A 27,869-nucleotide genomic window follows, 5' to 3' on the forward strand; every position below is an offset into this window, starting at 1 on the left:
AGGAACCAAGTTCATCTGGTGAAGCCCAAAAATCTGTTTGGTCTCTAAGGTGCTAATGGACTCAAATCTAGCTCTTCTACTGTAGAACAATACAGCTATTTTCCTGAAACTATCTTCCTCAATTCTGGCACCCCTCCACTATGCAAAGGGGACATAAGGGTGTGCCAAAACATAGGGAAAGTGCCCCATTGACTATGGGGCTGACAGAAAGGAAAGTCTGAAATTAACAACCTGATAAGTGTATAATTAAAAAATATGGATTTAATGTAATTACAATATATAATTATTTACGTTTACAAGCAGTTAAGCGAGGAAGCAGCGATAGGCTGACAAGACTGCTTTATCACAACACTTGAGGTAACTCAAGAAATACATTCTACCATACTAGCCCTTTAGTCTGGAATCTGTGCTTGTATTTGCATTAAGAGGTATTAATGTTAAATAAAATCTAATACTTGGAATGCATAAAATGTTATATTTGCAGCAATGTATAACCAGGCATATCCATGACTTTCATAGTGTGGTTCCTTCATGGCAGAGGAACTGCTGGATGAATTGCTGAGCCTTCTGCTTCTCAGCTGTACTTGGTTTGGAGTGGCCAGGGGGCGGGCGCAGCAGCAAGCCTCCAAAGATACTGCCTGCACAGGAAAGCCAAGAACACCTGTTGATACGTTAACCAAAAAAAAAAGCAATTTCCTGTTCCCCTTCCCCTATCCTCTGGATTCAAGCAAGCAGCCAGGGAAATTGGAGCATGATGTCCTGATTATTTCAGTGCTTCAGAATTAAGATTATGGTTTGCCTTTTTCTTGTTCAAGAGCGTGTCAAGGCTTTACAAGCAAATACCACTGTCTCGCTCTTGCCGCTGTGAGGCTTCTATTTTGCTGTACTAACTCACCTCCCCCTTCCCCTACATCCTGAATGGGTTTGAGCCAGCTCCAGAATGGGAAAGAGAGGCATCCTAGTCCTTGCTCTCTCTCTGGCCCTGTATGATCCACTGGTTTTTCTTCCCTAGACTGGCCTGGCAGCTTCCCTTATATAGTATCCTGGCCCCACCCACCAGGATCTTGTCAAATTTCAGTCCCACCTCTTCCTGGAAGTGACAAAAAGAAAGTTGGTACCCACTTTCAGGGCTGTCTGTCCTTTGCTGTCTCTCCCGAGCTTTAAAGGTGTCATGCCCAGCCTCCCTCCTCTATCTTTGTCCTATCTTGATCCTTCCCAGCTGCTGGCCTTCAACTTCACCCCTACGAGCTGTTGCTGGGCTGTCCAGGTCTCAATTCTCTAGCAGCAGTAGGGGCGACTACCTGGTTGGGACCTGTCATTGCCTGCGCTGCTGGAGTGGCCACTACTCTTGGGTTCCCTGCTGCCCATTTTCTGCATAGTGGTCCTCAGGGCACTGGGTTGTTCATAGCTTGCCTGGTGGGACAGAGGCGAAGTCAGAGATGGGAGACAGCAGCGTAACCTACTTCACAATGTGAATAAAATTGAGAGAACTGTGCATACCACTTTGAGCTTGGAGGAAGATCTACAATAAAATGTAAAGCACACAAATACTTATCGGAGTTCTTCCTGTTCCTCTCCTGTCTGCCCCAACAACACTGGTAAAGACCATGTATCTAGAGGTGGCTTCCCGCATTCAGTCTCCTTACCTAGAATATTTACATCCAAATGATTCTTCCCAGTGTGTCTCAGCAGCTCCCGCAGAAACGCTACCAGGTAACGGAAAACATTTTGATGACACCTGGGCAGCATAGAAATAACCTGTGGGAGATTAGGAGCAACTTTATTGTTGCACGCCAGTTTCCAGATTCAGGCAAGAGGTGCGTGTCTTGCTGCTCAGTCCCGCCTTACCTGACTGCTCATCTTGTAGCTGTTGGCACATTCCAGACTGTTTCTGTACAGCTTGGAGCAAACGACTGGCTCTGGAAGACTTTCTAAGAAGAGCAGCAGCGCTTCAGCCACAGAGTGGTTGCTACTAATTGGCCCTGGAGGGGTGGGTTAAAGAAGCAGCCACCAAGATAGGCCTCCCAGCCCTGACTGTAACCAATGCTAAGCACTCCTGTCGGGATCACCTATTTGTAGTGCATAGCAAAAGGATTCAAGACAAGCGCATCATGCCAAGTGAACACATGAAGCTGAATACACTATATCAGACCCTCCCTCCCTCCAAGTTAGTATTGTTTTCTCAGACTGGCAATAGCTCTCCAGGGTCTCAGGCAGAGGTCCTTCACATCACTTACTGGCTAGTCCTTTTCACTGGAGATGCCAGGAGCTGAACCTGGGACCTTCTGCGTGTTAAGTAGATGCTCTGCCATTGAGCCACAGCCTCTCCCTTCCCCAATGAAGCTGTGTCTTTCTCTCAAAAGTACTCTGGATCCTCTTTGTCCAAATCAGAGTGTTGAAAAACAATAAAGAATCATGACAGGCAATAAGAAATTTAATGGGAAAAGGATTGCCTGATATGTCATGAAGCACTCCCCCCCGCCCCGCCCCCCAGCAAATTAAATTTATGCAGTGGTCTGGACTCTAGAACTCTAGATCTCCCCTATAACAATTGAGTATTTATGCTGGAAGAGAGAATTATGGGTATGGCAGACTACCTCCACAAACCCCACCCCCACAAGTAGGTTCTGGATTAAATCAAATCTGAATTTTCCATAGAAACTGAAATGGTTAAACTGAGGCCATCATACTTTGGACATTTCATGAAAAGACTCACTGAAAAACACAATAATGCTAGGAAAACTTTAAGACTGTAGGAAAAGAGGAGGAACCAGCATAAGAGGGATTGACCCAACAAAGGATGCCATATTCTCCAGTTTGTAGGACAGCTAATGATATGGTATTTTGAAGGCCATTGATTCATAAGGTCACTGTTATGTTGGAAGCAACTTGACATCACATAGCACACAAACAAATAAAGGGACTTTACACATTTATATGCACCTCTGTGCTGTAGTAGGACATTCAGGCAGCGCATCGTATGTTAAAATGTGTGTGTGTGTCAAGTGCTGATAAGTCGCAGCCAACCCCTTATGGTTTTCAAGCCTGGAAACTAACACAGGTGGTTTTCCATTGCCTTTCTCTGCATAACAACTCTGATATTCGTTGGTGGTTTTGTTACCAGACCGATCCATGGTGGGTTGGGAGAGCCCCATTTTCCAGCTCCACCCTTCCTACAAACCCTTAGTGGGATGCCTAGGAGTGTCTTGCCAAAATGGGGAGTCCATTCTCTGCATTGGCTAGTGTATCCACAAAGACAGTAAAATCTTGTCTGGTCTTGCCCCTGCCTATATCTGCCTTGCAAATAGCCTGCCACTCCCTTCCTGAAAGGATTATAGCAAATACAATATCCCCGCCATGGAACCTAGCTTCCCATTTCCAGCCCTGGAGTATCTGCCTAACTAAGACAAAGCACGTGCTAACATATTTGACTCCAGTGTTCCTGACAGTACTACACTAATTCAAACACCTGACTAACTTCTCTCTAAAGACCGCCTTATTTGCATTTCGCATTGTTTTGCAGCTGTGATTGAGTCACTCCCTGGCCTGGCCCATTAATGTTAAGTGCCAAACGTTAATTTTAATTACTTCATCCATCAACTTGAGTATCACCACTCAAGTTGATCATTTCACTCTTGTCTTTCCTCAGAAGGGCAAGGTTCCACTTTGTCTTAGGAGATTAAGTCTCTTTGCATCACTGGTTAATCTCCTAAGACTGTTTCTCTCTATAAAATAGCCCCCCTCCCAACACTCAATGCCCAGTATTCCAAGCCTACCTTTGGGTTCAGTTGCACTGAATGCCACCTGCTTTCTACCCTGCTTCCTTGGAGCCCAGTGCAGGTTGCTGGACTCTGCTTCATGAACCCAAAGCCACTTCAAGATCTAGTACAGTATTACCCCTAAGAATTCCCCCAGTTCCTCCGCTATTCCCAACCTATCCTGTCAATGCTTTCTATATTCTAGGACTGTGTGTGTGTTCTGCCACTTCGATTATTGCGTGCTTGTATTTTTATTATTTTTCCTCTAATAAAATTGCTAAACTTATTTTAATCTCCTGTGGATTTCTTGCAAAAGCAACGTTTTGTATACATAGGCAATAAAGATTCCAAGCTTGCCCGACCCCTCGTTAAGCCAAGAATCTGCTCTCACTAATTCCCCAACTCTAAAAGGGACAAACTCCTACGATTTTGGATAACAGTCTCCCATCCAAATACTTATGAGGGCTGACCCCGGTTAGCCCTGATATCCAAAGAGATTGGCCTAGCATGGGTCATCTATAACATTTTAACATATATGTTAAAATATACAAACAATAAAAGACATAGTCAAGACTAGAGAAGCAGAACAGGCGTTTGAAAGACACTTGTCAAAGGATACCCAGTTCATCCAGTGTCCCTGTGTCCAACCAGTCACGGATTTGTTCAAACTCTGCCCGCAGGCCTGGTTGTTGAAACAGGTCTTCCTGCAAGAAAGGTATATAAGCAGCTACATCATAGGGAGAGATGAGAAGAAAAACAGCTGTCTCACTTCTCCAACCCTGGGTCAAGGAATATCTTCTGTAGTCACATCCAGATATATTCCTTCTCTGCACACCCTCAACTGCATGACCTTTTAGATCAGCTAGTGGTGGCGAACCTATGGCACTCCAGATGTTCATGGTCTACATTTCCCATCAGCCCCTGCCAGCATTTGGCCATGCTGGCAGGGGCTGACGGGAATTATAGTCCATGAGCATCTGGAGTGCCATAGGTTTGCCACCACGGACAGCTGTCTTACTCAGGCAAGTGCAAGAAAAGTGCAAGAAAAGTGTTGAAAACATCAATAAAGGATAAGATCAAGATATTGGCATGCTATATCATCACATGACACTGTGCAAGTGTCCTCCAGTACTACCCCAATGAATCCTAATCCTAGCTACTGCAGCTAACTACTCATGGTGGAAAGTGATGTCAAGTCACAGTTGACTTACGGTAACCCCATAGAGTTTTCAAGGGAAGAAAAGAACCAAGGTGGTATGCCATTGCCTGCCTCTGTGTGGCACTCCTGGACTTCCTTGGTGTTCTCCTATTCAAGCACTAACTATCCTGCTTAGCTTCCCAGATCTGACTGAGTTCAGGCTAGCTTGGGCCGCCCAAGTCAGGGGAGCTAATTACCAGCTCTGAAAGGGGCCCTTTTACAGAACATGGATATACTAACCCAGAGATATTCTAACCTGCTGGCAAGCATCACGGTAGAGGCGGTCCACCATCATCCACAACTCCTTGGGGATGTCCAAGGGTTTCTCATCCTGAAAAGCATCATCTGTCGACAGCGGCATCAAGGTCTAAAAGGGAGCACTGGTTTAACAGGGGCATAACTCCACTCAATGCAGCATCTCAGATAAATAGATGTTCCTAATCTTATGTAACTCTCCCCTCTCTCCCCGCCACCAAAGTGCTGTCACCACCAGAATGGCGCACAGTTAGCTGAACAGCAGGAACCCACCAGCTCCCTGATGGCCTCTGGTAACATCTCTCGGATGGGTTCCTTCATGAAGCAAAGGGCTTGGATGGGGCACCCAAAACAACTGGTCAAGTAGTTTCCTGACACAGACAAGAAATAATCCTTGCCCCTGTCCAGGTGGAACACCAAGATGTCATCCAGCTTGTCCTCTCCAGAGTTCAAGGCTGTCACTGTTGATTTATTCACAAACAGTTCCAGCTCAATCACCAACTTGGAATCTTGAGGGAAAAGGAAGATGCAGGTTATTCTAATCAGAGTTCAGAGTGGAGAACAGATTCTCACTGGTGCTTCATATAAACTTGTTCCAAGGTCTATTTTTGCAAGCCACTTTGATTCCCGAATAGGGAGGAAAGCAGGATAAAAATATACTAAATAAAAATAGGGAGCATAGATTATTTTGTGGGGCCAAACAGTTTTCTGGGCTAAATACCTAACCTCAGAGGACAGTCAAACCTAAAACTCTTTCATTTGATGGAATACAACAGGCCACGCCACAATAAATTACTGGTTTCAGGTGCAAATCACCTCGCTGGTCAGAGCAGAGATTCAGTCTGCACACCAAAGCAGAGGATGCATAAGGAGTGCAAAGGGCAAGGGGTGACCTTCCCATGCTCAGAGGCTGCTGGGTTACCCTCCTGTTGAAAGCCACAGTTCCACAGGTCACAAATTGAAACACTGCATGAAGACATGTAGGCACAAAGATGCAGAAAAAACATGTACGGCAACCGAGTCACCTGGTAGCAGGAAACCCTTGTTTGGTTTTGCGATCAGCCAGGGCTTGCAATAGGTGTCTTCACTGGGCTTGTTAATAAACTCGAACTGGCAGGGAACAGGACCATTGCAAATGGTAAAAGACTTCACCTGAAGCTGCAGGAACTTCACATCCTTGAAAAGGAACTGAAGGGTGGAAAGGGACAATACGTAGAAAGAATGGTCAGTGCTCTCTTGTCTTTGCCCAGAGCTCTTGGTGGCTCCCATTTTGTCCTTCTGCTTAGCTTTTTTGTCCTTCTGCTTAAAAGCAGGGAGGCCACAAACATCCCAAAAGACCAAATGCCTGGCTCAAAACCCATGGCCTAATATTGCCAACCACCAGATGGGATCTGGAGATCTCCTGGAATTACAACTGATCCAGACTACTGAGATCAGTTCCGTGCAGAAAATGGCTACTTCGGAGGATGGAATCTATGGCAATAAATCCCATGGAGGTCCCTCCCCTCTCTAAATTCCAACCTTTCCAGGCTCTACCCCCTGTTTTCCAGTAATTTCATAATCTGAAGTTTGTAAACTCTACCTCTGCCAATGTTCTCCTCCAATGTACAGTCTGAAGCATCAGTTAAAAGATCTTTTGGCTAGAGTCCTCCATGGAAGGAAATGGACCTTCCCCAGATGTAGTCCTAGACAGACTAAGCACTGCCCTTCAGATTCTCTCTCTGAGTTTTTAATATTGTCAGAACCTTTAGAAAGAGAATGTGGGGTGTGTCATGCTAGCCAAGGCAGTACATTCTACCTTGCTCTTGGACAGAGTAACTGACGGGATGCTGGCGTTCTCCTTCTTATCCAAAGAGCGAACAATGTCCTCAAAGGCTTTGCGATAGCACTTCTCATCCACCACCTTTACCTGGAAGAGACATGTGGCTTCATCAGTGGACCTTTCTGGGGAGACATCAGCACAACCTGCCAGGAAAAATAAGTACCCAACAGCAAGTCTCTAGAGAAGACCAAACAACACCCACACCCAAGGAGAGCCACACTAAACAAACTGGCATGCAAATCAATCCTCTTCCAGGTTATCCTGGTTACATTTAGAGGCTGCCCACAGAATCCTGGCTCTTCTTGACTGAGACAGTGGACATATGATGGGCAGCAAAAAATGTTACCCAAAGGGAGAGCCCAGTCTTCTAGGAGCTGGCCTTAATGAATGCATGCAGAAAGGAGAACTCCCAAAATGGGAAGATGCTTCCTTGTGCATTCACATCTGGCCCACTTCAGAGTTAGAAGCAGGGTAGGAAGAATACAGGTGCCCCTCCAAGGGTCCCTTCCCCACATCCAAGTTCATTCTTGACACAGGACGGGTGTCTGCAGGACTGGCATCAGCACACCCTGAAGTGGGGCAGCTGCCAGGACTCATGGCTTCTGGTGGGGTCCAATGCTGCCGATCCCCTGTGCTGGAAAGTACTTTGTTACCTGTGCTCCCAGCTGCACATGTTACCTAGAGCTGCTAGAAAATGTGTTAGGATTTTACAAGCGCCTGCTTCATTCAGTCAAGCAAGAGTTAACTGCTGAAGTTACATGCCTAGAATCACATGAGCTTCTGGGAAGATCTCTCCTTTCTTCTTCCAGCAAAAGAGGACAGGCAGACACACAGTCACGTATAGACTGCACAGACACCCAGACAGAGCGTTTGCGTAGATAAAGTTTGCCGCTCCTATATTTAGTGTAAACGCACTTGTTATCTAGTAGAGTCCTACAAAACGACTCAACGGTCGCTGCCCTGTTATTTACTCTGCTAATTCATTGCAATATCAATGAAAGGGCATGTGGGTGGGGTGCAAAGCATCAGCATTCCTATTGGCTACGGCACGGGCATTTCTAGCCACACCCACCACCTCTGAGAAAAGGTTGTGCAGTTGCAGAGATGCCAGCCTCTAGGTGGGACTGGGGGATCTGCCAGAACTGCCACTCATCTCCAGACTGCAGAGATCAGTTACCTGGGAGAAAATTGATGCTTTGGAGCACAGGTGTCAAACTCGCGGCCCTCCAGATGGTATGGACTATAGTTCCCATCATCCCCTGCCAGCATCATGTTGGCAGGGGATGATGGGAATTGTAGTCCATAACATCTGGAGGGCTGCGAGTTTGACACCTATGCTTTGGAGGGTAGCCTCTATGTCAGGTACTCCAGTGAGGATTCTGTCCTCCGCAAGCACCACCCCCAACCTGGACCTGGCAACCCTATCCCACCACTTGTGGCCAGGGGGAATAAGGGAACCCTCTGCAGACAGTGTGGGAAGCTATTACTGAAGGTGACAGGAGACATTACAAATGGGCAGGAGAGCAATGCACAAGCAAGCAACGGCATATGGGTGGGTAGGTAAGAACAGCAGTCTGGCAAGGGGCATAGGTGGCCCCTGGGCACTCTTTACTCAACCTGGAACTGGTGCCTACCCCAACATCAAAGACTGCACTGACAGGCTTGTGGTCACTGTTCTTCAGAGTCATGTGGCTTCGGTAGCTCAGCTGAGAGACGGACTTTCCTCTCCAGAGAATCCGGTCACACCAGGCTGGGACACGACACTTCTCACTGCAAGGGAAATGGAGAGGGCGGGCCCGCCACTATCAGAAGCCATTTTGCAGCTCAATTAAAGGAAGCCTCCCTCTCCTTTGGCTGTATAGTCCACACCTCCCTATCATTGGTCTGCAGCATGAACACATGTAGGAAGTCTGAAAAGCAATCAGAGCCATAGGTGCCCCATGCCGGCTTCTCAGACTAGCCCTGGTGGAGATGGAAGCACATTCACACCTGTGTTTGAAACAGCACCGCTCAGATATGCTAAACCACTCGCTGAATCTTCTGTTACTAGGGGAGGCAGATCATATGGCTCATTGGTCCCAATGGCCCACAGCTCGATACTAAAAGAGGAAAGATATATTCCTACTCGGGGGAGAACTGTGGCTCAGTAGGAGAGCCCCTGCTTGGTATCTAGAAATTCCCAGGGTCAATCCCCAGAACCGCTAGTTAAAAGGATCAGGTAGTGAGTGATGTGACAAACCTTAGGGGTCTGCAACCTGTGGCTCTCCAGATGTTCATGGATTACAAATCCCATCAGCCTCTGCCAGCATGGCCAATTGGCCATGGTGGCAGGGGCTGATGGGAATTGTAGTCCATGAACATCTGGAGAGCCACAGGTTGCAGACTCCTGCCTTAGACAGACCCTGGAGATCTGCTTCTAGTCTGAGATGACAGACCTTGATAAACCAATGGTCTCTCCCAGTAGAAGACAGTTCCAGGTGAAATTCAAAGCAAAGTGGGCGATGCTGGGAAGATCAGAGGCAATCCCCCAGGTCACTGCCAATTATCTCAGCCTTTCCAGATTGGACAAACATGTATAAAACTATATGCAGAGTCATTAATCTTGAATGTTATTTCTCTGGTGAGTTTTCAGTGGCCCTGAGAGGATCTCTCTGACATAAAGAAGGTTGCTTTTGAGGCTGCTGTGAGGGAGTTCCTGCTTCTTACTGAGGAGATGCACAGCCCTTGCAGCTGCAGCCCTGACAACAGCTGACTCACATGTGGCTACAGTCAGGGGAGACATTCTTAGCTCTTTCCTTAAAGTTTGTTTGTAAGTTGAATGGAAAGGCATTGGTAAGGCTTTGCTGTTTGTGGCTATTGCCAAATTCTGATTGACGCCTTCCCTGTATGAGAAATGGGGCTGTATTACCAGCCAGATCATCATGATGGATGCTAGCAGAAGGGGCATGGTAGTGGCTATCACTGCTAATTTTTTTTGGTTGGAAAGCTATAGGCACTCTTGGACTGGCTAATCTGAATGCGCATGTGATGTGGATGCCACTGTGGAGGAAACTGCCTGTTTCATTTCTCTGGGCAAAATTAGGCAAAGTACACCACCTGGGTATAAATTTTTTACTGATAATCTGCATAGGACAGGCTAGCCCAATCTTATCAGAACTGGCAAGCTAAGCAGACTCCGGTTTATGCTTGGACGGGAGATCACCAAGGAAGTCCAGGGTGGCAAATCTCTTGTGTGGGATGCCTTAGATCAGCTGAGACTCAACAGTACTTTCCACCACCAGTAGTCAATTTGGTCTGCTGTCGTGTAACATTGTTTATTTCCAATCAGTGAGTCTAGTCACATCAGATCTCAGAAGCTAAGAAGGGCTAGCCCTGCCTAGTACAAGGAAAGGAGACTACCAAGGAAGTCCAGGGTTCCTATGCAAAGCAGGCAATGGCAAATCACCTCTGGTCATCTCTTGCCTTGAAAACCCTATGGTGACTTGATAGCACTCTCCACTGGCAGAGGGCTCCTGTAAACACTAGCGCAGTGGTTCTCAACCTGGGGGCGGGACCCCTTTGAGGGTCGAACGACCCTTTCACAGAGGTCGCCTAAGACTCTCTGCATCAGTGTTCTCCATCTGTAAAATGGATAAATGTTAGGGTTGGGGGTCACCACAACATGAGGAACTGTATTAAAGGCATTAGGAAGGTTGAGAACCACTGCTCTAGTGGGAAAGGCCAGCCACCCAGCACCAGAGCTATGCCTTTCAAGACACAGCATTTGTGCTTTTGTCTTTCAAAATCCACCTTCCCTGCCCCCACCTCCACACGCATCTTTTCCAGGACAGCACATGCTTGCTTAGTGCTTCTTCTCCAGAGCATTCAAACTTCTAGATTCTGACTGGGTGCAGGGACTTGGCAGTCATGTTAGGACATCCCTTCTTCTACTTTTCCTGTACGAAACACTGCAGTGACTCAGAGTCTTGATGACCATCTTTTGGCCTTTCTCACGTTTTGCTTTTTGGCTGGAGGAGGAGAAGGCAAAACTGAAGGAACAAAACGAGCAAATCGCAGCACTGCCTACCTGTCGTCCCAGTCATCAGAGCCTGGGTTGTATTTGTAGGTTGGCTGGAAAGAAATGTCCCCCTCCCTGAAGCCTTCAAAGACCACCTGGGCACCCAACTGAATCTTCAGCTAGAAGCAAGAGAGGACAACATGATGAGGACCAGAAGCATCAAATGGAGCTCAGACTTGCATTCTTCTGTTGCTATGTAGGGGAAAAGTCAGCAGGCTGAAGTTCCTCCAGACAAAGGAAGATGCCCTTTCCCTTCCTTTTACTGGCCTCATTTGGTAGGCAAGAATGCAAATATATCTTCCCAAGAAATTTATTCCCTTCCAATACGAATTCTTTATCATTGTACCTGTTCTGCAATCTCTAGGATTTAATAGCCCCAACATGTAGTGCATTGAAGTTCACAAATTCATGGAGGATATGTTATCTGTGGTTTCTAGCCATGATGATTAAAGGGAACCTTCACATTCAGTGGCAATAAACCTCTGCATCTCAGTGCCAGGAGGCAACATCAAGAGAAGGCGTCGGCCTCCATGTCCTATTGTTGGCCCTACCAGAGAAACTGGTTGGCAACAGTGCGAGATGCAATGCTGGACTAGATGAACCACCGGTCTGATCCAGCAGGGGTCTTCTAACGAGCCGATGGACCCATGTGGGGGAGCTCAGTGCAATTTTTGACAGTAATAGATCTGAGAGTAACCCAGACCCCTCTGTTTCTGAGCCACTCAAGAGCCTTTAGAATTTAATCCCCAAGACTCAAGAAGCACATCAGTGGTCCTGAACTGCTCTAGCCATTATACAAGAGTATACTGTTTAGTCCAGGCTAAATAAAGCAAGACGTTTTGGAGTCTCCGAGAAGCGTTCTCTGTCCTGCATTCAGCTGCCTGCCCCAGAAGAGCTCTTCGGCCACCTGGTCGTGCTGATGAAGGGCTTGAAAGTCCCGAGCCCGGATCAGCTTCTTTACATGCTCCATTTCTTGCCCCTCCAGTTGGTAGTTGAGGTCTCCCAACCAGAAGACAACACTGCAAAAAGAAAGATGCTGAAGATCAGGAAAGCCTCTTGCAGGCTAACAACAAGCACACCATCCCCCTAGAGCAGACTGGTGGGGAAGAGAGGAGGAAGAGCAAGAAGGGACCCCTACCCACCCTTGCAGCCCCCCTAAGGCCCTGCTGTTTTCACTTTTGTTCCTGCTGGTGGCTATAAACAGGAAATGCCACTGGGGGCCATACTAGGCTTCATATCACAGATAAATCCAATGGTCTCTTGCCAGCTTTTTTAAAAAGTGAAAAGCAGCTGCAGGAGTAGGGTTTCCAGCCTCAACCATAATGAAAGTGGGGTAGGTTGCTCAAGGTTAACAATCCAAGCAAGCACCTGTATGGCTAATGGTGTTATCGTACCAGTGTCTCTAATATTCAACAAGCACTTCAACTATTATAACTAAGCTTTTATACTATGTCAAACTTAACAACATAAACAATATCTACGCAGGCTTATTATTGTGTGATGATTTACACAAAGAAACTTAAATCAAATAGTCCTGCTGCAAAGGGCTCACAAAAACAATTTAACAGTGAACAATATGCATATTCCTTGGTTGTTGAATGACTTTGTGAAACCTTCACAGTGGACACTTATCTTGTAATTTTCCAAAAAATCATTTCCCCAAAAAGCTAGAAATCTTTACGGTTCTTTTTTGCTTTGCTATATAAGAATTGGCTGTCCAGGATAGACAATTCTGGCCAGTTACTCCGCTCTGGTCCATTCCTGCCACAGGAAAAAAAATGGCAGGCACAACTTTACAAAAAGGCAAGTTTTGCTAATAGCTGCCAAGGCAATAGAAATGATATTTTTTACAAAGATCTATGTTAAACAGTGCAGGGCATATTGGTTTTGATGAAAGTGGTGCTGAAATAAGATTTGCTAAGACAAAAAGAGAATCAGAAAAAGGGGGAGACGCAGGCGCTAGTATTTGGTGGAGCATTCCACCTCAAAAAAAGGTCCAGGAATATGTGGCAAAGTACTTCCCATATCTCCTGAGATGTTTATGTTGAAGGGATTATAGACAAGTGAGAAGCATTTTGTCGTTGGTTTCCTCTGCAGACTACTCCTTGGTGGTCTCCCATCCAAATACGGACCCTGCTTAGCTTCCGAAAGCTGATGAGATTGGGCTACATCATGGACTTACGGCAACCTCAGCAAGGGGCTTTCAAGGCAGGTGAGAAGCAGAGGCGGTTTACTGTTGCTTTCCTCTGCAGAGTCATCCTTGGTGGTCTCCCATTCAAGTACCTACCCTGATTAACTTATGATATGTGATGAGATCAGGCTATACCAGTGATGGCGGTTCTTTTCGAGACCGAGTGCCCAAATTGCAACCCAAAACCCACTTATTTATCGCAAAGTGCCAACACGGCAATTTAACCTGAATACTGAGGTTTTTGTTCAGAAAAAATGGTTGGCTCCGAGGCGTGTGTTACTCAGGAGTAAACTTGGTGGTAGTCGGTGGCTTTGCTTTGAAGCAACTGTGCAACTCTTCCAATGGGTGAATCACGACCCTAGGAGGGTTTACTCAGAAGCAAGCCCCATTGCCACCAACCCAACTTACTTCCAGGTAAAGGATCATGCTTTAGTTCTTCACATGAAAATCAGTGGGGTTTAACAGCGCTTAACATGATTACCTACACTGCTTCCCCAAAACTAGGTCTTAAGTTTAATGCTAATAATCGAGCCCAGCGGCCCAGGCCAGCCTAGATGTGGGGGGGGGGGGGCACTCTGCACGCGCCCACAGAGAGGGCTCTGAGTGCCACCTCTGGGACCCATGCCATAGGTTCGCCATCACTGGGCTATACTATATAACCTTCCTCCCCAGAGTGCATCTAATAAGACTTTAGGTAAGTAAAAAGGGGCAGGGAAGTGTTACAGGAAGCCTAATTTAAGGAGGGGCAGATGTTTACTCCCACATACACAAGGCCCCCTTGCCAGTTGTCCCCTTGTAAGAAACAGCACAGCATCCCTAAGGAGGTCAATAAGACCCGCCCCTTTGCCAACCTACTCATGTCCATTTATGGCAAGGAGTGGGCGGCTGGACTCCAGCTGGTGAAACTGCATGCGGGCACAGATGTCTCGGACTTCCTGGTTCCGCCGCTCGTATTCCTCTGGGTGGGCCGCCAGGTGGGTGTTGACTATGCAGACAGTGGTGTTGTGGAACTGGAACCTGATGGCTACCCCGCCTTTGTTGCCCTTGGCAGCAGGATTGTGGGGGACAGAGAGAGAAAGAGAGAGAAAGGAAGGAAGTCAAATGTTTTCCCCCTACTAACGACACTGTGGGAAGGCAGCCTTGGGTGGCTTGTAAACAGATGTTCTTCTTCTGCCTTTGCTTCTACCCTGGAGTGCTTCTTTGGGGAGTATCTACACAACCTTATTCTTCAACTCTCCATTTACCAGGTTTAATTTCATCCTTGGTACACCCTGTCTCAAACCTGGTTAACTAACCATCTTGCCTGAAAGAATGCAGTCTTAATGGGATGTTGTCTTAATGGGAAGGTGGCTCCAACCTCCCACCCACATCAGTATCATTTTTCACACCATGCCACCAGTGGGTGTGGAAAGTCTCATCTAATCACAGCTGGCTTATGGCAACCCCACAGAGTTTTCAAGGCAAGAAATGGTTAGAGGTGGTTTGCCATTGCTTGACTCTGGACAGACTTCCTTGGTGGTCTCCCATCCAAGAACCAACTGTGTCCAGCCCATCTTAGCTTCCATGGTCTGCTAGGATCAGGCCATTCTGTATCATGGCCTGCCACCAGAGGTCTTCTAAAACCACACATACAGTAATTGGGATAGAACAGGGATCTGCAACCTGCAGCTCTCCATATATTCATGGACTACAAATCCCATCAGCACCTGCCACTTTGGCCAATTGGCCATGCTGGCAGGGGCTGATGGGAATTGTAGTCCATGAACATCTGGAGAGCCACAGGTTGCAGTCCCCTGCGATAGAACTATATCACTACAGCAATTACTGATTTTTTAAAAAGCCCTTAGAAAGCTCTCCAGTGGTGTAATGAGAAAAACTGCAGAGGAAATGGTGGCTGACGGAGGAGAAAATATGCAGAAAGTTCCTTTGTGGTTACTCAATGGCCAATGTGAATCCCTTTGCATTTGAAGCAGTACTGAATGCAGATCAGATAATTCTTTCCATATGGGTGCTGCCTTAAGAGATTGGGATTCCCAGACATCTCTGAAGTAGTGAGCCCTGTGGGGATAGGGCAGGATACAAATCCCCTCCCCTCCCTCCATCCATCCCTCCATCCCTCCATCCCTCCATCCCTCCATCCCTCCATCCCTCCATCCCTCCATCCCTCCCTCCATCCATCCATCCATCCATCCATCCATCCATCCATCCATCCATCCATCCATCCATCCATCCATCCATCCATCCATCCATCCATCCATCCATCCATCCATGGATGGACCCAGCAGAGGCCAGAGAAGACCCAGAGTGCCTTCTTCACAGCAGTTGGCACCTGTCCCCCTGCAAGAGTCAACTATACTCTTTTCCACTGAAAGATCTAAGTACAACTGTAAATTCATCCGCCACTTCTTCTTGGACCTTATTTCTAGTAGAATTCTCCATGAGGTCCTACTGCCTGCCTTGCTTTGTCTTCAGCCCCACCCACTGTTCGGACGAAAAAATACAAAACTCACCCTTAGGTGATTGAGGATTAGCCCAGGGCAGTGGTGTAGCGCCCATGGGTGGGGGGTGCGACACCCCGAGCGGAGCAGCGGTGGAGGCGTGGTTGGGCTATTGAAGGGGTGTGGCAGGGGTGTTCCAGGGCGTGGTGGGGCAGGCGACGCTGCGGCAGGGGCACAGGGCGCACGCACGCCCCAGGCACAGTTTCCCCTTGCTCTGCCTCTGGCCCAGGGAGAGGATCACAATTGTCTGCCCTCTGCAATTTGAAGAAATTTGAAATAACAGCGAGGAGAGTTCTCTGCTAAGTTTGAAAAACCCACTCCTGCTCTGTTGGCCATTTTTTACAATGGAAATGAACGTCTCCATTTGAAAAAGGCAAATCTTGCCGAAAGTTGTTCGAGGCAACATAAATGCTCTTTTATCAAAGTACCATGTTTAATGGTGCAAACAATGGTTTTGATGAAGGCTGCACTTAAAAACGATTCTTTAATGGTCCTAGACATTTGGGACTATTTTCACCAGCAGAAGCGTGGTACTTTCACCTCTGCTGCACCACAACTGACCGCACTTAGACCTTTCAGTGGAAGAGGGTATAGATGCCCGCCTCTATAGGGAACCGTGGAATGCATCCAGGGACAAATGGCCCATAGAAAGGGCTTCTTCAGCCCCTCTGAGGAATGGAGCCATCCCTCCATAGGCGGGCATCTTGCATGCCCACTTCAAGGTAGAGGCTGTGAACAAGCATTGCAAGCCAAGCTGACCTAAGCAGTAAGAGCAGAGCCAACCCCAATCCCCGCAGAGGTGCTGCCCAGCGGCCCTCACCATTCTGCCCATGATGCCTGTGCCAACCGTCTCGGCCTCCACTTCAGAGACGTTCATGGCGAGCTCTGTTCTCACATACAGCAGCAACAGGATCCCGACCAGTCGGACAAGCTTCACCTGTGAACACAGCAGGGAGCAGGGAAGGTTTGTGCTTGCTGCATCCACCCAAGGAGAAGAGTGCAAAGCAGGATCCAGAGTTCCTCTAGGGCTTGTGGATCTCAACAAGATAACGCCCGCTGTCTTCAAAGCTGGTTCATAGACACTATTGCTGCAAACCCTTGGGCTTCTTTGTCAGGCAGGAAGGGACAAACAACCACATGTGCCCCACTCAGCATGCCTGGAAGGAGCAGGAAGGAAAGTGCTGGCATGCCAGTGTGCTGCTGCAGAAAGCCCCTATTCCCCCTTTCCTCACCCTCTTTTGTATATCTCAAATGGGAAGCTGACTGCTCACACTTAAGACCCACACAGAACCCACTTTAGTCAGAAATGCCATTTTTCTCTTGCCTTCTACATGTGACAAACTGATTAAGTCCATCTTGCCACAGAGCACCAAGGTAATTTTGCCCGCTCAGCAGCCAACCCCAACCTACCTTGGCATATTTGGCTCCTGGGTGAAGGCTCTCGGTGACAGCCTTAAACCATTCCTCTTCTTTGGGCGTGTCATTGAAGAAAAAGGCCTCTTTGCTCAGGTCAAGCTCTTGGAAGCTGCGCCCAGGAGAGGAAGCTGTGGGTGAGAAATCGTAGCACATGCAAACACCACCCCCGCCCCCCGCCCCATCACTTCCTCTGAGAAAAATAAATTGGACTGTTGTCTGAGTTGCAAGTGTTTAATGCAATTTTGGGGCCAGGAAAGCAGGGGCGTAATGCCCATTGGGCAAGGTGGGCAGCTGCCCAGGGCATCACCTTGTGAGGGGCACCAAAATTCAGGGTTCGTTTTTGGGTATTTTTAGTGGTTTTCCATTTTTGGCCTGCAGGGGGTGCAGTTTTTAGGCTAGCCAGCAGCACCAAATTTTCAGCGTTTTATCAGGAGACTGTCCTTATGCTACCCCCCAAGTTTGGTGAGGTTTGGTTCAGGGAGTCCAAAGTTATGGACCCTCAAAACTGTAGCCCCCATCTCCTATTAGCTCCCATTGGAAACAATGGGGGATGGGGCACCCCCTTTGGGAGTCCATAACTTTGGACTCCTTGAACCAAACCTCACCAAACTTGGGGAGTAGCATAAGGACAGTCTCCTGATGATACGCTGAAATGTTGGTGCTGATATATCTAAAAATGCACCCCCTGCAGGCACCAATGTCCTGGTGCAAAAAAATTTGGTCGTGGTGGAGTGGCCGCCCATGGGGAGGGGGGGGGTGGGATCCAACTCAGGTTTTGCCCAAGGCTGCAGTTTGCCTCGTTATGCCCCTGCAGGAAAGTGACATAGTATAGTCATATCTTGTTACATCTCAAAAGTTAAATTGGGTCAGTACATAGGTGGGTGGCCACAAAGGAAGATTTTGCCGAGGAAGGCAAAGGCAAACCATTTCTACTTCTCATTTGCCTTGAAAGCCTCTTGCTTGGTTCACCATAAGTCAGAGACAATAATAATGCAATTTGGTCGACTAGAATTGAAATCACTGAAATTATCCACACTTCTAAAACAGGAGCACGTTTACATGGGGCATTACAGAACTTGATTGGAATGAACTGGGGCCCCTACAATATTGTCTGGCTCAGGCATGACACAACAACATTTTGGAGTAGAGAAGTTTATGAAGGGGAGGGCTAGAAAGTTGCCTGTCTGACCTCCATCTTCCCAGAATGAGAAATTTTCCTATCACATCCCAGGGGCTTTGTGTTGGACTGAAAAGCAAGCCTCGAATGCAATGTGAAAAAAATCTTGCTGTGAAGGGTAACCAGAGAGGTGGAATTATGACGCCCCTGGGCCTGTGGCTGAATCCCCCAGCATGCAATGCATAAAAGGAGTGTGTCAAAACCTGACTTCCCTGGGATGTGTTTCCCACACACTTATTTATTAATTTGTTCATTCATTCACTTCATTTCATTTACCGGACGCCCTTCTGCATATGGGCTCAGGATGTCATACATCAATATGATAAACTACAACAAAATCCAAATAAAATCTGAACATTCTTAACAGTGCAGGCGTCATAAAATCCAATGCAAGGGAGGGTAGTTAAAATAGACTATTCCTATACTTGCACTAGTCTAAAAGGAAGGAAAAGGACAGGGGAAATGAGATGGAAGAGGGCAAACAGGAGGAGGGAGGGAAGGCCAAACATATGGGTCACTATTGCTGTCCTCAAACATAAGCCTGGTGGAATAGCTCTGTCTTGCAGACCATGCGGAACTGTACTAAATCCTGCAGGGCCCTGGTCTCATTCAACAGAGTGTTCCACCAGGCTGGGGCCAGGACTGGAAAGGCCCTGTCCCTAGTCAAGGACAGCTGGACTGCTTTCAGGCCAGGAATCACCAATAAGATGTTGTTTGCCGAGTTTAACACTCTTTGGGGAGCACATTTGGGGAGGTGGTCCCACAGGCCCACAGATAAAGAAATCCCAGAAGATCTTTCTGGCCCCAGGGAAATGTTCACTTTATCCTTCTGGAGATGCAGCAGGAAGCTTGGCTGGAGGGGATTTTCAGCTTGGGCTACACATTGCATACCCCAGTTCACCCAATACAAAACACAGCCCTGTCACAGACAGCACTCATTCCAGATTGGCGATGCCCCCATTTCCTTAAAGCATGCCTGAGGGCAAATGCTCAGAAAGGGAAGGGAAGGCCTACATACCCCACACAGTAAACATCAGGAGGCTCCCCTTCTTGGCTTAGCCAGGGCTGGAGGCTCTCTCGGGGTGACTGGCCATTCACGTTGTATGTCCCGACAAAGAACCTGCCGAGAAGCAGAAGAGTTGTCCGGAGCCACAAGCTGCAGCAGAATTCTGCCAGCACCCAAAGCCACCAAAACAGACCCTGCAAACAGACTTTGCTCTCTCCTCACTGGCCTCTATTATGCCTGAGCAACTGAATGGCCATTGAATAGAGGGTGGGGAGGAATAATTCTCACCCAAACAATCTTTAAGCCCAAAGCCACCCCTCTAGGCCCTTCAGGTTGACATTACCGGAAGCTCTGGATGCGTGTGTATGAATTTTCCTTCTGCTTGAGCCAAGAGTGGATGTGGGTGTCTCTCAGTCCAGATGGCCGAGTGCACAGGCACTGTGTCCACTCAGAGGCTGACTCATTGGATGATTGGACCATCTCACTGGCAGTCTTTGGCCTGGAAAGGCTGGGGGCAGATGAAAGGATTCAGATATGGAAATGACAGGGAGCAGAGGCTGACAAATCAGGCCCACACGGAGTCCCAGAGCTTGGTTCAATCAAGTAGGTGGCAATCAGTGTTCTCTGTTTCTCACACACAGTTGTGTGTGTGGCTTCCTTGATTCTGTGTCAGGCTAGTGCTGCTGAAAACATAAATGAAGCACGCAAAAGGGCTTCCCTCCTGCTTTTGCTTTGACCTGACAATAGGAAAACTGCCTGGAATCTGCTGTTCCCAGGGAAAGTTCCAAAATTTGGCAACTCCTGGCCCAACAACCCCACTTGCAAGAAAATAAAGACCCCTTAACTATAAAAGAGTCTCCTCTGTGTTTGCCAAGATCTAACCTAGGCAAAGGGGTACCAACCAATACTACAGTTGCTAGTACCTACTCTCACATATGCCTAACCTGGATGGCCTGAACTTGAAAGCTAAGTAGGATCAATGCTGGTTAGTATTTGAATGGGAAACTACCAAGGAAGTCCAGGGCCTCTACCCAGAGGCAGGCAATGGCAAACCACTTTGTCTCTTGCCTTGAAAACCCTACAGGGTTGCCATGAGTCAGCTGCGACTTGAGCATACACATTTACCATTGCACATGCATGCTCTGAAGTCACACACGTGCCATCACATGCCTCTCAGAGAGGGTGCAGAAGTTCCCACTGTTGTGAACAGAACACTCAGCCCCCATCTTGGTAACCAATGGGCTCTGAACTTCCCCTCCCCCCCATCATTTAACAACAAACAACAAGCAGTTCTTTAGAGGCATAAGCAAAGAGTATCCCATCATTTGCTTCATCTTACTTCTGATGTCCGTAAGTGGGCGCAGCCTTGACTTCACCATCGGTGCTCAGTTCTGGGTCCACCACCATTGCAGTTTTGTTCCCTGCAATTTCAAAGACAATCCTCATTGGTTTTTTTCCACTGTGTGCAGCTGTTTTCGGGCAAGGGCCACCAAGGGCTTTCTCCCAGGGAAACTTTTTGGCCAGTTTTGCTTTCAGGCATGCAACCTAGCATGGTCCCAGCTCTCCAGGAAGGCCAAGGAAAAACACACATGCTGCTGGACAAAGAATTCCCTCTAGACCAATCAGAACAAGCAGAAAGCTCCATTCAGCCTTTTTGCAGAACCCCTTTGAATGGAAAGGAAGTGTTGGGTGGCACCCTTCCCCTTCAAGAGCCACCTCTGCTAAGAGTTCCTTATGGGTGCTAGATACGCTGTTGGCCCCGGGCTTTTGTGACAGGACCAATTTCAGCTACAGCCTTGGACTGGGCAAAGTGTGATGCTTTTCAGCATGGACTCCCTACCTTTTCTTTACTACTGAGCCAGTAACTTTCACGTGCTCTCAAACATCCAGGTTTCCACATTGGACAGCACTGTTTGCAGGCAAGCTTGAGCCCCACAACATCTCATTGAAAGGGGGGTGGGGTGAAAACATGGGCTGAACACCACTAGAAATAATGAGGCATTATACCTGAACTTTAATTCCTAGGGTCGCTATAATGCGGAAGCGATTTGACGGCATTTAACACACACGCACCTGGACTGCAGCGCTTCCTAATCTCCTGCAGGAACATCTGGGTCTGTGAGCCAAAGGGCAGCTGCACCAGCAAGCTGGCATCACACAAGGTAATCTGGACTGTAACATCAGAGCCTGCACATTGAAGACACAAAAGCAGTATGCTCATTATTATTGTCTGTGTCTGGCGAACGCTCATCAGGGTTGGTAGCACAGCCATAGATGTCCACAGTACCCTAAAGTGACCTTCAGTGATCTCAACTGCAAATCCAAAGCTAACAGTGGGACAAGTCTGAATGAAGGCCATTGAGCTTGTTACAAGCAGGGCCCATGTAAGCACCTTTAGCTATGAACCTGCATCTTCCTTGAGAATAAACTAGCCTGAATTATTCTATGATGTGAGTTTCTTTTGTGCAAATTGTAATTGTATTTATTTAAATCTTCATTTAAACAGTGCCTGTCTCCCCAGAGGGGGCCCAAAGAGATTCACATCATTTTCCTCTTCTCCATTTTATCCTCACAATAACACTATGAGGTAGATTAACCTGAAAGTGTGTGACTGGCATAAGGTGACCCTGCAAAGTGGGAATGCAAACTGAGTCTCCCAAATTTCAGTTCAGAACTCTAGACCTGTGTCCTCAATCTTTCTAAGCCTGGATGCACTTTCCAAATTCTGGAACAGTATGGTGGGCAGCTTAACTTCAGTCACACAGTGACCCTAGTGAGGTTGTAGCAGCTACGTCAAAGCAATTTTTTTTAATCTGCACAATCAACTCTACAATGGCCAGTCAGAAGCCTTGCTGGACAAAAGCCCATCTGGCCCCACCTACTTGGCGGTCACCAGGAAAGGTGGGGGCAGGCTCCAGGGCACCCAAGAGCACCCTGCTGGGGACTTCTGCTCTAATCACGTCACACTGGCTCTCAGTGCAGTGCACAGAGTCATATCATTCATGCAGCCTAACTGATTGCGGTGGGTTTTCACAGAGAGGAATGTGTTACACACTGTGTCTAACTGTGTCACAGTGTGTAACAGACATACTGTATGTAACAGACTTCTCTCTGTGATACACCTCTGAAGATGCCCGCCACAGATGCAGGCGAAACATTAGGAACAAGATCCACCAGACCACGGCCACACAGCCCGGAAAACCCACCACAACCAGTTGAATCCGGTCGTGAAAGCCTTCAACAATACATGCAGCCTAACTTGACAGGAAGTAGGGTAAAAGATTCTGGGGGCAAGAGGGACAGCATTACCCTTCTTATAAATCATCCTATTAGGAACCATGACATTAACTGAGCCACTGTCAAGCCGCACCCCCGCCCCACCCCTTGAGTCTTGCCATACTTAACCAGGAGAGACTGGGAGACTGGGGCACCACAGAATTCCTGGCTTGTGATTATGCTTGCTTGGTTAGAGTTTTGTAGTCACAGTTTTCCCTTCCCAGCCAGACAACACCTGCTGGCTTATCATGGCTCCAACCTTGGAGGAACAGCATGGCCTGTGAACGCTTTTGGTTTTGGGAAAGTCCATTAGGTAAAGGGGGTGCCCAGTGGTATACCACGAGAAAATGACACCCGGGGCAAGCCCTGAAGTTGCACCCCCCAAAATTGAACCCTCCCCTCCAAACTGCACCTCTGGGTGAGGCATTGGGCTGTGTGTGGTGGCCAGGAGGTCAGCCGTGCAAGCTGGGACTTTGCAAGGTGCAAGCAAAGGTTGGAGGGTGGGAGTCGGTGGGGGTGGGAAGAGGCAGCTGAATGAGCCCCACACCGTGACCAAGGCAAGTGGCAATTGAGTCACGAGACCCCCCAGCCCAACATATGCCCCTAGGGCAGGGGTCTGCAACCTGCAGCTTTCCAGATGTTCATGGACTACAAATCCCATCAGTCCTTGCCAGGATGGCCGCAGGTTGCAGACCCCTGCCCTAGGGATTCCTAGTGGAGATATAGTTTGCTACATTGTCTGAGAACTTTAGATTCAGCAAAAACCTCTGTAGGGTACCTGTTTGTTACTCTGATGCAATAAACCTAATTTCAGCAAACTTGACTCTGGTAATTGGGAGGTCAATGGGCATGACAGTCACTTACCTGGGATTTGCAGGTCATTCTCCGGGGTGACTGTCAAAAGATGAGAAAAGTGGTTACTGGTGGAGGGGCCACAAGAGGCTTGCCCTGTTCAGTCATTCTCTTGGGGTGAAGACCCCCCCTCCCAGAGTCAGAAGAGTGGGCCATAGTTTCTGCCAAAGCCGCTGGGCATCGAAAGCATCCACCCACTGCCCCTTATTTGTTATTTGGCATAGATCCCTCTCAGCTGGACTGAATTGTTTCAACATCTCCAAAAGCCAAAAGGAGAACAGAAGGAGCTCCCCCACAGATATCCTGTGTGATGTATGACAGCCACATGGAAGGAAGCAAACGATGTGCGGGAAGAGCAACCTCTACCTTCTTCCACTGCGAATCCCTTCTGGATGAGGAGAACCCTGTCCAGGCAAATGTCCTCAGCAGTGATAGCCATCCTCCGGTGCTTGTAGAGGCATATCCTGCAGGCACAAAGCAGGAAGGAGAACCCAGCCAACCCACAATATCAGCAACCATCTCCACTGTACATCAAAGACAACTTCAGTGCAGAGTGTGAAAAGGCCAAGTTCTACCCTAGGGATTACCAACCAAATGGCTGATCACAATGCCCTTGTACACAGCTATATCCAGTATGTGTAGCATACTGGGTATAGCTCTGGTTGTGCCATCGTAAATATATATATATATATATATCAATGAGCGTGATGAAAGAAAGCACTTTCCCTGTGTGGAAAGGCAGAAGGTTTTGAAACTTTGCAGTTTGCAAAAAGGACACAACCTAAAAAGAGCTCTGCTTGGTCAGACAGTGGTCCATCTAGTCCAGGGGTCTGCAACCTGTGGCTCTCCAGATGTTCATGGACTACAATTCCCATTAGCCCCTGCCAGCATGGCCAATTGGCCATGCTGGCAGCGGCTGATGGGAATTGCAATCCATGAACATCTGGAGAGCCACAGGTTTCAGACCCCTGATCTAGTGGCCAACCAGTTGCTCTGGAGGGCCAACAATAGGGCATTGAGGCTGAGGCCTCCCTCTTATGTAGCCTCCTGGCTCTGAGATTTAGAGGTTTACTGCCTGCGTATGTGGAGGTTCTCTTTAGAGATAATGGAGGTGGGGTGGGGAGAATGATAGTTTACAAAAAAAATTATGTAAGGTGGATGAATAGAAGTTTCCTCCTCTCTTCGTGCTGCTAGAAATTGGCTCTTCTAGTTTAATCGATGGGCAGTTGCTTCAAATTTAAAGAACCAAGAAAGCACTACTGTACCCAATGCAAAGTGAAACGATGGGATTCTCTGTCTCAGGAGACTGTGGCGGCCTCTGGGGTACATCGTTCATAAAAGGGAACATGCAGTTTCACAAAGAAGAGACGGATCAACTGCTGGAGAAAATCTCAACTTTCTGAGGCAGCCTACCCCTCAATACACATTACTACTGAACAATAACAATACTCTTTGATGCAGTGATTTCTCATGCTGCTGGAGGGTTTCTCAGAGTTAGCTGACTGGCTCTTCTAGAAAACGCTGGAATATGTGGGTCCATAGGTTTAGTTAGCAGGGGTTTTATGTTCTTAAGCTCCCTCCATATAATTAAGAGCTTTCTCCTAAGGCCTGACTTCAAACCACTTAAAATGGACTAAGCCCATCATGATTTCTACATATTTTTTAAAAAGATACACACCAGAATTTTCACAGGTGTAATGGGACACTGGGAGGGAAGGAGACATGGTATAATATAGCCCAATCTTGTCAAGTCCCAGAGGCTAAGCAGGGTCGGATGCCCAGATGGGAGACCACCAAGGGGGACTCTGCAGAGGAAGGCAATTACAAACCACCTCTGCTTCTCGCTTGCTTTGAAAGCCTTTTGCTGTGGTGGTCATAGGTTGGTTACAGTTTGATAGCACTTGTATAAGGTGACACTGGGGGTACATCCAAGGAGTCTTAAGATGGCAACGAAGTCCTGCTGCAACCGTAACTCACCACATTGATGCTGCCCATGTATGCAGGCACTGGAGTTACATTAAGCAGGGCTTGGCACCAAGCGTGGGAACACACGCTGTCCCTCCTCAATACACACCCCTCTCTCCCCAATCCCAGGTCTAAACACAGCTTAGGATACAAAGTATGTCTATAGCTCTTCAAAGTACTGTCTGAAAGCAAGCCGAGATGCCCATTGCTCAGATAACGTCAGGGTGCGTGGGGAGACACAGCTGCATCAGCATGTGCTGATTGGTAGTTACTGCTTGTCTGTCACAGGGGCGCTGCCAGCATGCTGCTGCACGACAAGTGGGTTGTAGTGAGGCTGTGAGACTCTGGTGCAATTGCTATGATCTCTGAACCTGGGATTAGGGCATCATCTAACCATACTGTCTTCACTGCAGAGTGGGTGTAGCATACTGGTTAGCAGCACTGATGCTGAGCCAGCTTGAAGACTTTACAGTGGGACTCGCCCGCCTCAGGTGCAACACGACACAGATACGAGGAGGAGGATCTTGGCATAGGAAGTAGCCTCCCCCTGCACTCCCCCATGTGATTCTTGTTTTCATACTAAAGCAGCTCAGGACACTTTGGCAACAGCTTGGCAACGCACATGGACTTCCCGTGGCTCTCAACCAGGCTCAGCAGTCGGCTCTCCATGCCTTCCTCGGCCGCCAGGATTCCCTGCACTGTGTGCAAACTGATAGTCAAGGAACAGCCCGAAAAAATGCTGACACCCCCCCCCCCCGGGCTGCAATTGGCAGCCTCCAAAAGGGTCCCAGGGACATGTATTTGAAAAAGAAGAGTTTGGATTTATACCCCACCTTTATCTCCTGTAAGGAGACTTAAGGTGGTGATAAGCTCCTTTCCCTTCCTCTCCCCACAACAGACACCTTGTAAGGTAGGTAGGGCGGAGAATGTTCCCAAGAACTGTGACTGGCCCAAGGTCACCCAGCAGGAACGTAGGAGTGTGGAAACATATCTGGTTCACCAGATAAGCCTCTGCCGCTCAGGTGGAGGAGTGGAGAATCAAACTCAGTTCTCTAGATTAGAATCCACCTGCTCTTAACCACTACACCATGCTGGCTCTCACGCATACATGTTAGATCAGCCCTTTTGCATTCTCCTCATGATAAGCAGTCAGCTCTTCTCCACCCCACTCCATGCCCGCAGGAGAGGAGTCCAGCAGAGTCCCCTTTGGGGATTCACACACTCTCTTTTCCAGAAGGATATGGCCAGGCAAGTCTCCCCAGGAGAAAGCGTCTCCTGGATGGCGAAAGACTGATCCATCCTGTGGGTTGGGAAGAAAACAGATGGGGTTCAGAAGACAGAAACCAAACAAGAGCCTTATTTTCAGCTGGGTGTGATGGGCGCTAAAGTCACTATCAACCTGATAGTGAAGTCCCATCTGCTAGCAGGGAGCTATTACACAGGATGGTCTAGACAAGAGCAATTCAGGTTGCAACCTGGAGGATGCCCACTGTCAATGCCAGCACGTTTTGATGATTAATTTATGGGGGCCCATAAGTAAGAAGCGAGTTGAAGCAGGTAACCCACACACATGGAGGCACCAATAAAAAGTGAGCATTTTAGTAAGGGACTTCTTTTGCGATTCAAGGCCCTGCTATCCTGGCTGAAGGGGGAGGGGCACGATCCTTAAAAAAATGAACTAATTCATCATCAGCAACACTCGATATCTTCAACCCCTGCTTGCTTTCTTAACTCAGATTCCGTTGGAGAGGGTATCATCATCCCTCTTGGTTCTTCTTACTCAGGGTGCTAAAAACGCTGCCTCGGACTCTGGCAGCCAAAGATGCTTATGAAGAGTAGGGAGGGGGGGGGGGAGGGAAACTGTCTCGCCTCGTTTCTCCAGCCGCCTCCCCAGCTGGCAAGGGAAGCACCCGAGAGGCCCCTAAGCCCGACCCCCAGCTGCTGAACCCACCCCCGCCATTGGCCAAGCACGGAGCCTTCCGGGCTGCAGACAAGAGACCCCCTCCTCGCAAGTAGAGGCTGCCCCGGCCAAACGGGCTGCACTTACCTTCCGCCCCCTCGCAGGCAGCGGGGCGCTCCACATCAGCGGCCCAAAAGTGGCCCCTCCTGCCCGGAGGCGGTGGCCTCTTCGCGTAACCCTTGCGCAGCTGGGCCCAAATGGCGCGAGCCCTCCACCCCGAACTCTGGGATGGCAGGACTGTTTGCGATGCCCCAGGGCTCAGGGACCCCCGAGTCGACCCCCGGATGCAAGAGCATGGGTGGGAGGGCTAGCTAGGATGTGGAAACCATTTCCCTTCCTTTGTGCCTGTCCCATTATTATGATACATTTTAACGCTTTTTCTGGGCTGTAGGGATGATTTCGTTTCCTCTTTGCCCGTCCCACTGTTTGGTCTTAATT

General features: G+C 48.2%; 1 protein-coding gene across 3 annotated transcripts; it reads right to left on the minus strand.

Annotated features, from left to right (window-relative positions):
- Positions 1-246: 246 nt before the first annotated feature.
- Positions 247-27,657, minus strand: INPP5B (inositol polyphosphate-5-phosphatase B). 3 transcript variants are annotated; one of them, XM_048502287.1, is made up of 23 exons: positions 27,519-27,657; positions 26,714-26,771; positions 26,094-26,173; positions 23,873-23,970; positions 23,519-23,548; positions 21,452-21,565; positions 20,718-20,799; positions 19,722-19,886; positions 19,391-19,492; positions 17,190-17,304; positions 16,600-16,716; positions 14,137-14,324; positions 11,998-12,109; positions 11,100-11,209; positions 8,668-8,803; positions 7,010-7,120; positions 6,237-6,399; positions 5,485-5,720; positions 5,213-5,323; positions 4,378-4,462; positions 1,849-1,982; positions 1,647-1,758; positions 247-638 (listed from the first exon to the last, which is right to left on the minus strand). In XM_048502287.1, exons 2-23 carry the CDS (start codon positions 26,768-26,770, stop codon positions 514-516), a joined length of 2,583 nt encoding a protein of 860 aa, XP_048358244.1. In that variant the 5' UTR covers position 26,771; positions 27,519-27,657; the 3' UTR covers positions 247-513. The 3 variants fall into 3 exon arrangements, with proteins under 3 accessions (XP_048358244.1, XP_048358245.1, XP_048358246.1); XM_048502288.1 differs by lacking the exon at positions 27,519-27,657 and adding an exon at positions 27,423-27,488; XM_048502289.1 differs by lacking the exon at positions 27,519-27,657 and adding an exon at positions 27,204-27,218.
- Positions 27,658-27,869: the final 212 nt, after the last annotated feature.

Source organism: Sphaerodactylus townsendi, linkage group LG06, assembly GCF_021028975.2.
Source record: "Sphaerodactylus townsendi isolate TG3544 linkage group LG06, MPM_Stown_v2.3, whole genome shotgun sequence".
In the NCBI taxonomy this organism is placed as follows: domain Eukaryota; kingdom Metazoa; phylum Chordata; class Lepidosauria; order Squamata; family Sphaerodactylidae; genus Sphaerodactylus; species Sphaerodactylus townsendi.